At 59.7% G+C, this 14,457-nt stretch overlaps 1 protein-coding gene across 2 annotated transcripts in view; it reads left to right on the top strand.

The window, feature by feature from the left end:
* Window positions 1–14,457, top strand: part of LOC147108572 (solute carrier family 12 member 5-like) — a 1,151,655-nt gene that overhangs the window by 961,369 nt on the left and 175,829 nt on the right. For both annotated transcript variants that reach the window (XM_086005249.1, XM_086005250.1), the window contains exon 6: window positions 14,143–14,273. In XM_086005249.1, coding sequence (XP_085861375.1) covers window positions 14,143–14,273 — 131 coding nt within the window. The remainder of the gene's footprint in view (window positions 1–14,142; window positions 14,274–14,457) is intronic.

The raw sequence follows: 14,457 nt of genomic DNA, 5'->3' as shown, positions 1-14,457 counted from the left end.
GCTCTCTTCCCCCCAGTCGCGCGCTCTCTTCCCCCCAGTCGCGCGCTCTCTTCCCCCCAGTCGCGCGCTCTCTTCCCCCCAGTCGCGCGCTCTCTTCCCCCCAGTCGCGCGCTCTCTTCCCCCCCAGTCGCGCGCTCTCTTCCCCCCAGTCGCGCGCTCTCTTCCCCCCAGTCGCGCGCTCTCTTCCCCCCAGTCGCGCGCTCTCTTCCCCCCAGTCGCGCGCTCTCTTCCCCCCAGTCGCGCGCTCTCTTCCCCCCAGTCGCGCGCTCTCTTCCCCCCAGTCGCGCGCTCTCTTCCCCCCAGTCGCGCGCTCTCTTCCCCCCAGTCGCGCGCTCTCTTCCCCCCAGTCGCGCGCTCTCTTCCCCCCAGTCGCGCGCTCTCTTCCCCCCAGTCGCGCGCTCTCTTCCCCCCAGTCGCGCGCTCTCTTCCCCCCAGTCGCGCGCTCTCTTCCCCCCAGTCGCGCGCTCTCTTCCCCCCAGTCGCGCGCTCTCTTCCCCCCAGTCGCGCGCTCTCTTCCCCCCAGTCGCGCGCTCTCTTCCCCCAGTCGCGCGCTCTCTTCCCCCCAGTCGCGCGCTCTCTTCCCCCCAGTCGCGCGCTCTCTTCCCCCCAGTCGCGCGCTCTCTTCCCCCCAGTCGCGCGCTCTCTTCCCCCCAGTCGCGCGCTCTCTTCCCCCCAGTCGCGCGCTCTCTTCCCCCCAGTCGCGCGCTCTCTTCCCCCCAGTCGCGCGCTCTCTTCCCCCCAGTCGCGCGCTCTCTTCCCCCCAGTCGCGCGCTCTCTTCCCCCCAGTCGCGCGCTCTCTTCCCCCCAGTCGCGCGCTCTCTTCCCCCCAGTCGCGCGCTCTCTTCCCCCCAGTCGCGCGCTCTCTTCCCCCCAGTCGCGCGCTCTCTTCCCCCCAGTCGCGCGCTCTCTTCCCCCCAGTCGCGCGCTCTCTTCCCCCCCAGTCGCGCGCTCTCTTCCCCCCAGTCGCGCGCTCTCTTCCCCCCCAGTCGCGCGCTCTCTTCCCCCCAGTCGCGCGCTCTCTTCCCCCCAGTCGCGCGCTCTCTTCCCCCCAGTCGCGCGCTCTCTTCCCCCCAGTCGCGCGCTCTCTTCCCCCCAGTCGCGCGCTCTCTTCCCCCCAGTCGCGCGCTCTCTTCCCCCCAGTCGCGCGCTCTCTTCCCCCCAGTCGCGCGCTCTCTTCCCCCCAGTCGCGCGCTCTCTTCCCCCCAGTCGCGCGCTCTCTTCCCCCCAGTCGCGCGCTCTCTTCCCCCCAGTCGCGCGCTCTCTTCCCCCCAGTCGCGCGCTCTCTTCCCCCCAGTCGCGCGCTCTCTTCCCCCCAGTCGCGCGCTCTCTTCCCCCCAGTCGCGCGCTCTCTTCCCCCCAGTCGCGCGCTCTCTTCCCCCCAGTCGCGCGCTCTCTTCCCCCCAGTCGCGCGCTCTCTTCCCCCCAGTCGCGCGCTCTCTTCCCCCCAGTCGCGCGCTCTCTTCCCCCCAGTCGCGCGCTCTCTTCCCCCCAGTCGCGCGCTCTCTTCCCCCCAGTCGCGCGCTCTCTTCCCCCCAGTCGCGCGCTCTCTTCCCCCAGTCGCGCGCTCTCTTCCCCCCCAGTCGCTCGCTCGCGCGCTCTCTTCCCCCCCAGTCGCTCGCTCGCGCGCTCTCTTCCCCCCAGTCGCGCGCTCTCTTCCCCCCCAGTCGCGCGCGCTCTTCCCCCCCCAGTCGCGCGCGCTCTTCCCCCCCCAGTCGCGCGCTCTCTTCCCCCCAGTCGCGCGCGCTCTTCCCCCCCAGTCGCGCGCTCTCTTCCCCCCAGTCGCGCGCTCTCTTCCCCCCAGTCGCGCGCTCTCTTCCCCCCAGTCGCGCGCTCTCTTCCCCCCAGTCGCGCGCTCTCTTCCCCCCAGTCGCGCGCTCTCTTCCCCCCAGTCGCGCGCTCTCTTCCCCCCAGTCGCGCGCTCTCTTCCCCCCAGTCGCGCGCTCTCTTCCCCCCAGTCGCGCGCTCTCTTCCCCCCCAGTCGCGCGCTCTCTTCCCCCCAGTCGCGCGCTCTCTTCCCCCCAGTCGCGCGCTCTCTTCCCCCCAGTCGCGCGCTCTCTTCCCCCCAGTCGCGCGCTCTCTTCCCCCCAGTCGCGCGCTCTCTTCCCCCCAGTCGCGCGCTCTCTTCCCCCCAGTCGCGCGCTCTCTTCCCCCCAGTCGCGCGCTCTCTTCCCCCCAGTCGCGCGCTCTCTTCCCCCCAGTCGCGCGCTCTCTTCCCCCCAGTCGCGCGCTCTCTTCCCCCCAGTCGCGCGCTCTCTTCCCCCCAGTCGCGCGCTCTCTTCCCCCCCAGTCGCGCGCGCTCTTCCCCCCCAGTCGCGCGCTCTCTTCCCCCCCAGTCGCGCGCGCTCTTCCCCCCCAGTCGCGCGCTCTCTTCCCCCCCAGTCGCGCGCTCTCTTCCCCCCCAGTCGCGCGCTCTCTTCCCCCCCAGTCGCGCGCTCTCTTCCCCCCCAGTCGCGCGCTCTCTTCCCCCCCAGTCGCGCGCTCTCTTCCCCCCCAGTCGCGCGCTCTCTTCCCCCCCAGTCGCGCGCTCTCTTCCCCCCAGTCGCGCGCTCTCTTCCCCCCAGTCGCGCGCTCTCTTCCCCCCAGTCGCGCGCTCTCTTCCCCCCAGTCGCGCGCTCTCTTCCCCCCAGTCGCGCGCTCTCTTCCCCCCAGTCGCGCGCTCTCTTCCCCAGTCCCCCAGTCGCGCGCTCTCTTCCCCCCAGTCGCGCGCTCTCTTCCCCCCAGTCGCGCGCTCTCTTCCCCCCAGTCGCGCGCTCTCTTCCCCCCAGTCGCGCGCTCTCTTCCCCCCAGTCGCGCGCTCTCTTCCCCCCAGTCGCGCGCTCTCTTCCCCCCAGTCGCGCGCTCTCTTCCCCCCAGTCGCGCGCTCTCTTCCCCCCAGTCGCGCGCTCTCTTCCCCCCAGTCGCGCGCTCTCTTCCCCCCAGTCGCGCGCTCTCTTCCCCCCCAGTCGCTCGCTCGCGCGCTCTCTTCCCCCCCAGTCGCTCGCTCGCGCGCTCTCTTCCCCCCCAGTCGCTCGCTCGCGCGCTCTCTTCCCCCCCAGTCGCTGGCTCGCGCGCTCTCTTCCCCCCCAGTCGCTCGCTCGCGCGCTCTCTTCCCCCCCAGTCGCTCGCTCGCGCGCTCTCTTCCCCCCCAGTCGCTCGCTCGCGCGCTCTCTTCCCCCCCAGTCGCTCGCTCGCGCGCTCTCTTCCCCCCCAGTCGCTCGCTCGCGCGCTCTCTTCCCCCCCAGTCGCTCGCTCGCGCGCTCTCTTCCCCCCCAGTCGCTCGCTCGCGCGCTCTCTTCCCCCCCAGTCGCTCGCTCGCGCGCTCTCTTCCCCCCCAGTCGCTCGCTCGCGCGCTCTCTTCCCCCCCAGTCGCTCGCTCGCGCGCTCTCTTCCCCCGTCGCTCGCTCGCTCTCTTCCCCCCCAGTCGCTCGCTCGCGCGCTCTCTTCCCCCCCAGTCGCTCGCTCGCGCGCTCTCTTCCCCCGTCGCTCGCTCGCTCTCTTCCCCCCCAGTCGCTCGCTCGCGCGCTCTCTTCCCCCCCAGTCGCTCGCTCGCGCGCTCTCTTCCCCCCCAGTCGCTCGCTCGCGCGCTCTCTTCCCCCCCAGTCGCTCGCTCGCTCGCTCTCTTCCCCCCCCCAGTCTCTCACTCGCTCGATCTCTTCCCCCCCCCAGTTGCTCTCTCTCTTCCAACAACAACATGCCCTCGAAAAAGCCTCGGCACTGCCGGGCACTCCAGCTAGTCAGTCTATCTATCTATATATATAAAAGGATCGATCTGTCTGTCTGCCTGTCCTTCCGTCTGTCTGTCCGGCTATACACTCTAAAGTTATGGAGCGTACCTACAAACGTGCGTCACATCAAAAGAAAGCTTATGATTCCGGAACGGTCATAAGTGTATTTACGTTTCGGCGAGACAAAAATTGCGCCCGCGGTATCCAAAAAACTTTCAAAATTCCGTTCATTATCCGCTCATTAGCATCGAGTGACGCGAAGGTCGACCAATCGGCCGGTCGAGCGACCCGACGGTCGACCAATCGCTGCGTCGCGCGGGCGTGCCCTCCTAGAGTCGAGTGACAGGACGATTGACCAATCCTATGCTACGGTGACATGACGGTTGACCAATCGGTGTGTGTGTGGGCGGGCCTTATCGTTCTGAACCGAGGTGAGTGGCCGCCATCTTGATTCCAAACTGTTCATTTCTTTTTCCCACTTACTGCGTGTTTCTTTTCAAATCTACATTTCCAGCAAAAAAAAAGTTGCTTTTAAAACACAAATTGTTTTTAAAAAAAGTTAATTCTCTAACCTCTATAATTTTCCTACCTTTCACCGTTTTTCCAGGCCCGGGGCCTAGGCTTCTCCAACTGCCAGTAGCGCAACTCCAGTCCCAGGCTCCCGGCCTAGACAGGGACCAACACTGGCAGAGGGGAGAGGATGTGCTGCCTCAGCTCCATTCCCGGGGTCGGTAGGTGGGGAGGCTTCATAAGCAACTGGGGTAGGTCGCAAGCCCCGAATAATAATCTGAAGATCCTGTGTTTGCAGCTGAGGGAATTTCTTCTGCTGACAGCCCCAGGTTAACGGCAGCCATCTTTGTCAAGGAGGGTGAAAAGTTTCAGTGCGACGCCATTTTGATTCAGTGTGTAACAGAGTGCATGCACGGCCATCTTAGTACAGGAACATAGAGTGGGTGGGGCTTCAGTGCTCCCAATCGGGTCCTGGTGACCGGGACAGACAATCCACTGTGTGAGCGGGGCCTAATCTTTCCAACTGAAAAGCAAGCGGCAGCCATTGTTTGTGATACAACACACTGACAGGTGAGGACCCCTTTTTTAATAAAAAGATTGGTGAGGTTGTAAAGCGTATGTTATAGAAAGATTTACCAAAAATGCTTTATAAGTACTTTAAGTTTCATGTTTCAAGATATTAAAAGGTAGGCTGGGCCATGTCAGTGCAGGGGCCCGAGGCCGAGGCCTAGGCTTCTCCAACGGCCAGCAGCGCAACTCCAGTCCCAAGCTTCCGGCCCAGACAGGGATCAACACTGGCAGAGGGGAGAGGGTCTGCTGGCTCCCCACCTCCCTTTTCCACTCCCCTTCCCCCCTCCTTCCCCCACACCCCCTTCCCCCCCTCCCCCACACCCCCTTTCCCCCCCACCTTACCCTTCCCCCACCCCCCCTTCCACCCCCACCCCCCTTCCCCCACACCCACTTCCCCTTCCCCCCCTTCCGCTTCCCCCACCCCTTCCCCCCCTTCTCCTTCCCCGCCCCTTCCCCCCACCCCTTCCCTCCCCCCACCCCTTCCCCCCCCCCACCCTTCACTTCCCCCACCCCCCTTCCCCCACCCCACTTCCCTTCCACCCCACCCCACCTTCCCCCTTCCCCCCCACCCACTCCTTTCTCCCCCCCACCACTCCTTTCTCCCACCCACCCCTTTCTCCCCCCCACCCACCCACCCACCCCTTTCTCCCACCCACCCACCCCTTTCTCCCACCACCCCCTCCCACCCCTTTCTCCCACCCCACCCCACCCACCCCCTTCTCCCCCACCCTTCTCCCCCACCCCAACCCACCCTTCTCCCCCACCCCACCCTTCTCCCCCACCCCACCCCACCCTTCTCCCCCACCCCACCCCACCCTTCTCCCCCACCCCACCCCACCCTTCTCCCCCACCCCACCCTTCTCCCCCACCCCACCCTTCTCCCCCACCCCACCCTTGCTCCCCCACCCCTTGCTCCCCCACCCCACCCCTTGCTCCCCCACCCCACCCCTTGCTCCCCCACCCCTTGCTCCCCCACCCCACCCCTTGCTCCCCCACCCCTTGCTGCCCCACCCCACCCCTTGCTCCCCCACCCCACCCCTTGCTCCCCCACCCCTTGCTCCCCCACCCCTTGCTCCCCCACCCCTTGCTCCCCCACCCCTTGCTCCCCCACCCCTTGCTCCCCCACCCCTTGCTCCCCCACCCCTTGTTCCCCCACCCCTTGCTCCCCCACCCGTTGCTCTCCTTCCCTCTCTGTCTCTCTCTCTCCCTCCCTCTGTCTCTGTCTCTCTCTCCCTCTCTTTCTCTCATTCCCTCTCTCCCTCCTTTGCTCTCTGTCTCTCTCTCCTTCCCTCTCTCCTTCCCTCTCTCTCTCTTCCCCCCGTCTCTCTCTTCCCCCCGTCTCTCTCTTCCCCCCGTCTCTCTCTTCCCTCCGTCTCTCTCTTCCCCCCGTCTCTCTCTTCCCCCCGTCTCTCTCTTCCCCCCGTCTCTCTCTTCCCCCCGTCTCTCTCTTCCCCCGTCTCTCTCTTCCCCCGTCTCTCTCTTCCCCCCGTCTCTCTCTTCCCCCCGTCTCTCTCTTCCCCCCGTCTCTCTCTTCCCCCCGTCTCTCTCTTCCCCCCGTCTCTCTCTTCCCCCCGTCTCTCTCTTCCCCCCCCGTCTCTCTCTTCCCCCCCCGTCTCTCTCTTCCCCCCCGTCTCTCTCTTCCCCCCCGTCTCTCTCTTCCCCCCCGTCTCTCTCTTCCCCCCCGTCTCTCTCTTCCCCCCCGTCTCTCTCTTCCCCCCCGTCTCTCTCTTCCCCCCCGTCTCTCTCTTCCCCCCCGTCTCTCTCTTCCCCCCCCGTCTCTCTCTTCCCCCCCGTCTCTCTCTTCCCCCCCGTCTCTCTCTTCCCCCCCGTCTCTCTCTTCCCCCCCGTCTCTCTCTTCCCCCCCGTCTCTCTCTTCCCCCCCGTCTCTCTCTTCCCCCCCGTCTCTCTCTTCCCCCCCGTCTCTCTCTTCCCCCCCGTCTCTCTCTTCCCCCCGTCTCTCTCTTCCCCCCGTCTCTCTCTTCCCCCCGTCTCTCTCTTCCCCCCGTCTCTCTCTTCCCCCCGTCTCTCTCTTCCCCCCGTCTCTCTCTTCCCCCCCGTCTCTCTCTTCCCCCCCGTCTCTCTCTTCCCCCCCGTCTCTCTCTTCCCCCCCCGTCTCTCTCTTCCCCCCCGTCTCTCTCTTCCCCCCCGTCTCTCTCTTCCCCCCCGTCTCTCTCTTCCCCCCCGTCTCTCTCTTCCCCCCCGTCTCTCTCTTCCCCCCCGTCTCTCTCTTCCCCCCCGTCTCTCTCTCTTCCCCCCCGTCTCTCTCTTCCCCCCCGTCTCTCTCTTCCCCCCGTCTCTCTCTTCCCCCCGTCTCTCTCTTCCCCCCCGTCTCTCTCTTCCCCCCCCGTCTCTCTCTTCCCCCCCGTCTCTCTCTTCCCCCCCGTCTCTCTCTTCCCCCCCGTCTCTCTCTTCCCCCCCGTCTCTCTCTTCCCCCCCGTCTCTCTCTTCCCCCCCGTCTCTCTCTTCCCCCCCGTCTCTCTCTTCCCCCCCGTCTCTCTCTTCCCCCCCGTCTCTCTCTTCCCCCCCGTCTCTCTCTTCCCCCCGTCTCTCTCTTCCCCCCCGTCTCTCTCTTCCCCCCCGTCTCTCTCTTCCCCCCCGTCTCTCTCTTCCCCCCCGTCTCTCTCTTCCCCCCCGTCTCTCTCTTCCCCCCCGTCTCTCTCTTCCCCCCCGTCTCTCTCTTCCCCCCCGTCTCTCTCTTCCCCCCCGTCTCTCTCTTCCCCCCCGTCTCTCTCTTCCCCCCCGTCTCTCTCTTCCCCCCCGTCTCTCTCTTCCCCCCCGTCTCTCTCTTCCCCCCCGTCTCTCTCTTCCCCCCCGTCTCTCTCTTCCCCCCCGTCTCTCTCTTCCCCCCCCGTCTCTCTCTTCCCCCCCGTCTCTCTCTTCCCCCCCGTCTCTCTCTTCCCCCCCCGTCTCTCTCTTCCCCCCCGTCTCTCTCTTCCCCCCCGTCTCTCTCTTCCCCCCCGTCTCTCTCTTCCCCCCCGTCTCTCTCTTCCCCCCCGTCTCTCTCTTCCCCCCCGTCTCTCTCTTCCCCCCCGTCTCTCTCTTCCCCCCCGTCTCTCTCTTCCCCCCCGTCTCTCTCTTTCCCCCCCGTCTCTCTCTTTCCCCCCCGTCTCTCTCTTTCCCCCCCGTCTCTCTCTTTCCCCCCCGTCTCTCTCTTTCCCCCCCGTCTCTCTCTTTCCCCCCCGTCTCTCTCTTTCCCCCCCGTCTCTCTCTTTCCCCCCCGTCTCTCTCTTTCCCCCCCGTCTCTCTCTTTCCCCCCCGTCTCTCTCTTTCCCCCCCGTCTCTCTCTTTCCCCCCCGTCTCTCTCTTTCCCCCCCGTCTCTCTCTTTCCCCCCCGTCTCTCTCTTTCCCCCCGTCTCTCTCTTCCCCCCCGTCTCTCTCTTCCCCCCCCCGTCTCTCTCTTCCCCCCCCGTCTCTCTCTTCCCCCCGTCTCTCTCTTCCCCCCCGTCTCTCTCTTCCCCCCCGTCTCTCTCTTCCCCCCCGTCTCTCTCTTCCCCCCCGTCTCTCTCTTCCCCCCCGTCTCTCTCTTCCCCCCCGTCTCTCTCTTCCCCCCCCGTCTCTCTCTTCCCCCCGCGTCTCTCTCTTCCCCCCCGTCTCTCTCTTCCCCCCCCGTCTCTCTCTTCCCCCCCCGTCTCTCTCTTCCCCCCGCGTCTCTCTCTTCCCCCCCCGTCTCTCTCTTCCCCCCCGTCTCTCTCTTCCCCCCCGTCTCTCTCTTCCCCCCCGTCTCTCTCTTCCCCCCCGTCTCTCTCTTCCCCCCCGTCTCTCTCTTCCCCCCAGTCTCTCTCTTCCCCCCAGTCTCTCTCTTCCCCCCAGTCTCTCTCTTCCCCCCCGTCTCTCTCTTCCCCCCCCGTCTCTCTCTTCACCCCCGTCTCTCTTTTCCCCGTCGCTCTCTCTCTTCACCCCCCGTCGCTCTCTCTCTTCATCCCCCCCGTCGCTCTCTCTCTTCACCCCCCCGTCGCTCTCTCTCTTCCTCCCCCGTCGCTCTCTCTCTTCCTCCCCCGTCGCTCTCTCTCTTCCCCCCCGTCTCTCTCTTCCCCCCCGTCTCTCTCTTCCCCCCCGTCTCTCTCTTCCCCCCCCGTCTCTCTCTTCCCCCCCCGTCTCTCTCTTCCCCCCCCGTCTCTCTCTTCCCCCCCGTCTCTCTCTTCCCCCCAGTCTCTCTCTTCCCCCCAGTCTCTCTCTTCCCCCCCGTCTCTCTCTTCCCCCCCCGTCTCTCTCTTCCCCCCCGTCTCTCTCTTCCCCCCCGTCTCTCTCTTCCCCCCCGTCTCTCTCTTCCCCCCCGTCTCTCTCTTCACCCCCGTCTCTCTTTTCCCCGTCGCTCTCTCTCTTCACCCCCCGTCGCTCTCTCTCTTCATCCCCCCCGTCGCTCTCTCTCTTCACCCCCCCCGTCGCTCTCTCTCTTCCTCCCCCGTCGCTCTCTCTCTTCCTCCCCCGTCGCTCTCTCTCTTCCCCCCCCGTCGCTCTCTCTCTTCCAACAACAACATGCCCTCAAAAAAGCCTCGGCACTGCCGGGCACTCCAGTTAGTATATATATTAAGCGGTTAGTTTGTTTGTCTGTCTGTCCGCTATACACTCAAAAGTTATAGAGCGTACCTACACGCATGTTATCAAAAGAAAGCTTATCATTAGCGGAGTCTAATAGGCGTATTTACTTTTTGGTCAGACAAAAATTGTTCCGACACTATACAAAAAACGTTCAAAAATCCGCTCATTAGCTGTTGACCAATCCTACCGCTCATTAGCGTTGAGTGACGTGATGGTTGACCAATCCTACCGTCTGTGGGCGGGCCTAATCCTGCAGCCTCCCGAAACTTCGCCACCATTTTTTTCATCCCCACAGCGACAGCACCAGCCAAACAAACCCCCACATTGCGGCTCCGGGAGCGGGAGGTGAGTTGGAGTCACTCGGGCCGGGCCTCACAACCGCTCGGCCCGAGACACAGCGCGGGCGGGGGAGTGTCAGCGGCCGGCTGTTAACCGCGCCACGGCGCCCTGCCGCACCGGGAGCTCAGCTGGGGTCCGTCTCGGCCCCAGAGCCCGGCCGGGCCTCAACCGCTAGGCCCCGCACGTCCACCGCGGCGCGGCTCAGTTTTCAAAGCCCTTCCCCTGCTCCCAAATTATCACAACGGCACCAGGCCTGAGGCGCTAGGGAGGGAGAGGGGAGGGAGGGACAGAGAGCAAAGCAGGGAGAGACAGGGGGAGGGAAAGGAGAGCGGGAGAGTGAGAGAGGGAGGGAGAGAGAGAGGGGACATACATGGCCAGGGAGAGAGAGAGGGGGCAGGGAGAGAGGGGGACGAACAGAGAGAGGGTCAGGGAGGGAAAGAGTGACACAGAGCGCAGGAGCGGCAGCGCCCAGCCGTAAACCGCGCGGCCCAAAAAATCCCTGGCAACACCGGGCACCCCCAGCTAGTTTAAAATAAACAGGTTAATACCCCCACTGAAACAGCAGAGAGAAGAATGTGTTAAGAATTGAGAAGCCTGTATCACACAGAATAATTTCAGGGGCATGGGTAATAATAGGATGGATAATAGTATAAACATGGTGCTGTTAGAATAAGATCCATCCAACAGGGTCCAAATGGAGATAAGAGTTTGAAAAATCTTTTCATAAAACCTGCAATAATGATCTCAAGGATGAAAATTAATTGGATCAAAATTGAATCTAGTTTCAAGGAAAGTCCTAACTGAGACATGAAACCAATCAATTTTTATTTGACTTTGAATTTATATTACTTTTGGTATTTTGATCTTTATTCATTTTGTTTTACATTCTTATCAATCAGGTTTATACTCACAACCTCATTGCCCATTTTCAGAAAAATTATCTTGAAATCAAACTTCTTTTAGGAAAAAGGCTATGTCTGCTGCTCGTAGCTAGTGGCTAAAATACCTGCTTCCATGAAAAGGTGTAATTTCAATCATTTTTTGGGACGTTGCCTGAATTGAATTTAAAATGGTTGTCCTTTCTTTATTTCAAACTGCTCCTGACCTGCCCTCTGATACTGCAGCACATGTTGAAGATCAGATGCAACCACCTTCATTTCTTACTCTTTAAACATAATGAGAGGTGTCACTGTTGGCAACAGGACCTTTTCTCACCCTGTGGAAACAGCAACAACTTGCATTTATATAGCAATTTTAACATAGTAAAACATCCCAAGGCGCGACACAGGAACGTAATCCGACAGAAATTGACACCGAGCCAAGGCAAGAGACATTAGGACAGGTGACCAAACACTTGGTCAAAGAGGTTGGTTTTAAGCAGCGTCTTAAAGTAGGAGCAGGAAAGACGGAGAGGCGGAGAGGTTTGGGGAGGGAATTCCAGAGCTCAGGGCTGAGGTGGCCGAAAGCACGGATGCCAATGGCGGGGCGGAGGAAGTGGGGGGGGATGTACAGATTTGGAGGAATGCAGGGTTGAAGAAGGTTACAGAGATGGGGAGGGGTGAGGCCATGGAGGGATTTGAAGGAGGATAAGAATTTTAAAATTGAGACGTTAGTGGTGTGGCAGCAGTCTATACTCCAAGGTTAGGTTCAAGATGGTTATACAGTACATGAAACTCCTTCACCTCTACAACAACCGCATGCCTTAACACCAATCTCAGGAAGCACTGCCTGCTGCACCTGTCTGATAATTCCCACAGCTCCCATCCAACTGCTTTCTTTGAGTGAGAATGACAATCTAGTGCTCATTACTACCAAATGATGGGTAGTTTTGTGCACCCATTAGGAACTGCATTCATCTACCTTAATGTATTTGACCTAGTACGGCTGGCAAAGAGGAGACTTTCATTGTAGCCCAGCTCCCAGGGATGGACAGATATTTTCTAACCCACTTTACTACCCAGTTCTTATCTCAACATTTTAATTACATTTTTTCCTTGTAATTCTTGTCGGCCTCCAATAGTCTGCAGTGATGAGGAATTACTGTATAAATAATAGACCAGAGAATAGTTAATTGCAACTAATGTGGTTTTTGCCAGCTTTCAAGAGAAGATAATGTTCAGTCTTCGAATGGATAGTTGCCTTTTCATTTGGAAATAATAAGCTTTCTAGAAAAAAAATGAGGACAAACTGGCTGTGGCTGTGATTGCTGGGGAAAAGCTGCTTATCTAGGTCAGTAGAAAGAGATGTTGCAATGCTGAAGTAGGACACATCCTGGCACATTTCCCTGGTGTCTGCAAGACATCACTGCCAACTGCATATTAATTCTGAACTCTTATAGAGACTGACTGGTGCTGTGTAAATAAGATGCAATTGGGGATTTGTGACGCTGCTCTCTGCCTTATTATTTTGATAAATCACTGTTTCCCATTTATCCGAGAACTATCTTGAAATCAAACTTCTTTTAGGATAAAGACTATGGGGGAAAAATTCGGTTGCTTTGCGCCTCCCGTTAGCGCCCTAAGCGGGGCGCTGCGCACGGCAATGATGTCATCGCCGTGCACAGTGCCCCGCTCGCGCTCCGGCCGCGATCTTCGATAGCGCCCCCTGACTTACCGCCGGACACTATGTCCGACGAGGTCAGGAGGGCCTACCTACGGCCGGGGCGGCGGTATTTAAAGGTGAGGTGCCGGGTGGCCGTTTTTGTTGCTGACCGACTCCCACAGCTACCTGGACTACACTTCCTCCCACCCCGCTTCCTGTAAGGACTCTATTCCATTCTCCCAGTTTCTCCGTCTCCGCCGCGTCTGTTCTGACGATGCCACCTTCCATACCAGTGCTTCCGACATGTCTTCCTTTTTCCTCAACCGAGGATTCCCCTCTACTGTGGTTGACACGGCCCTTGACCGTGTCTGTTCTATTTCCCGCACTTCTGCTCTCACCCCTTCCCCTCCCTCCCAGAACCATGATAGGGTTCCCCTTGTCCTCACCTTTCACCCCACCAGCCTCCACATTCAACAGATCATCCTCCGCCATTTCCGCCACCTCCAACGTGATCCCACCACCAAACACATCTTCCCCTCACCTCCCCTTTCAGCATTCCGAAGGGACCGCTCCCTCCGCGACACCCTGGTCCACTCCTCAATCACCCCCAACAGCCCTTCTCCTTCACCTGGCACCTTCCCGTGCAAGCGCAGGAGATGCAACACATGCCCTTTTACCTCCTCCCTTCCCACTGTCCAGGGCCCCAAACACCCCTTCCAGGTGAAACAGCGACTTACTTGTACTTCTTGCAATTTAATATACTGTATTCGCTGCTCACGATGCGGTCTCCTCTACATTGGGGAGACCAAACGCAGATTGGGCGACCGCTTTGCGGAACGCCTCCGTTCAGTCCGTAAGGGTGACCCTGAGCTTCCGGTCGCCTGTCACTTTAATTCTCCACTTCACTTCCATTCTGATCTCTCTGTCCTCGGCCTATTACATTGTTCTAATGAAGCTCAACATAAGCTCGAGGAACAGCACCTCATCTTTTGATTGGGTACTTTACAGCCTGCCGGACTCAACATAGAGTTCAACAATTTCAGATAATAATCCCTGCCCCCATTTTTCATGCAGTATGATTTTGCCATTCCCATTTGCAACATTTTCACAGCATGTTCTTTCAATTCCTTCCTCCCCTCCTAAACCGCACCCCCCTGTCTCTGCACCTGCTTAATATCTGTTACATTTCCAGCTTTTTCCAGTTCTGATGAAGGGTCCCAGACCTGAAAGGTTAACCCTGTTTCTCTCTCCACGGATGTTGCCTGGCCTGCTGAGTATTTCCAGCATTTTCTGTTGTTATTTCAGATTTCCAGCATCCGCAGTATTTTGCTATTTTAGAAGTGTAGAACTTGTTTTTGCGATCTACAACTGGGAAGCCTAAAACAGACCTGGTTTGTACCCAAGTTGGCATCATGATGGATCAGTTATAATCCTGCAAAATAATTGCCAAAGAAAAAAATCACTGATTTTTAAAAGTAGGTCGTTACCTGAATAACTTTTCCTTAATACATTTGTGTTAATGTTAGCATTGTTTTACCATCATGGGACGAAGGCTTTGTTTGTGCATTATGTGTAACTAGTAAAGCCATTCCTAATAAACGGATTTATGATTTCATTACATTTAGCACACAGAGGCAACCTTCCCTGCCCCAGTCCTCAGGTAAAACTAGTAAATTATCCTAACTTTTGGCATTTGAGGCAAACACATATGGACCTGCGGGCTTTTCTCATCTTGGGTACGTAACGCAACGTAACATAATGTAAGATCAGGTTTAAATTTGGATTGATTCCATTAGGAGACGCATATTCCACACTTCCAATTTCACCACCTTCATAAACCTTTGATCTGATCTTGTGTAAATTTGAAGGGAAAAAATGCATTGACTATGCCATCTAAACATTTCTGACCTATATCCCTTGTTTGTTGTGTATCCCACAGCTGGTGGTGCCTATTACATGATCTCCCGCTCGCTGGGTCCGGAATTTGGGGGTGCAGTGGGCCTCTGCTTCTACCTAGGAACAACCTATGCTGGCGCAATGTATATCCTGGGCACCATTGAAATCCTGCTGGTGAGTACAAGCAGCAAAGGCTAGAAGAAGTAAGAAAGAAAGAACTTGTATTGCTGTAGTGCCTTTCATGACCTCAGGATGTCCCAAAGCGCTTTACAGCCAATGAAGTACTTTTTCAAGTATTCTCACTGTTGTAATGTAGGAAACACAGCCAATATGCATACAGCAAGCTCCCACAAACAGC

This window comes from Somniosus microcephalus, chromosome 13 (genome assembly GCF_052327205.1).
Source record: "Somniosus microcephalus isolate GS21.2 chromosome 13, FLI_Smic_1.0, whole genome shotgun sequence".
NCBI lineage: Eukaryota > Metazoa > Chordata > Chondrichthyes > Squaliformes > Somniosidae > Somniosus > Somniosus microcephalus.
This window is presented reverse-complemented; position numbering and strand designations above follow the sequence as displayed.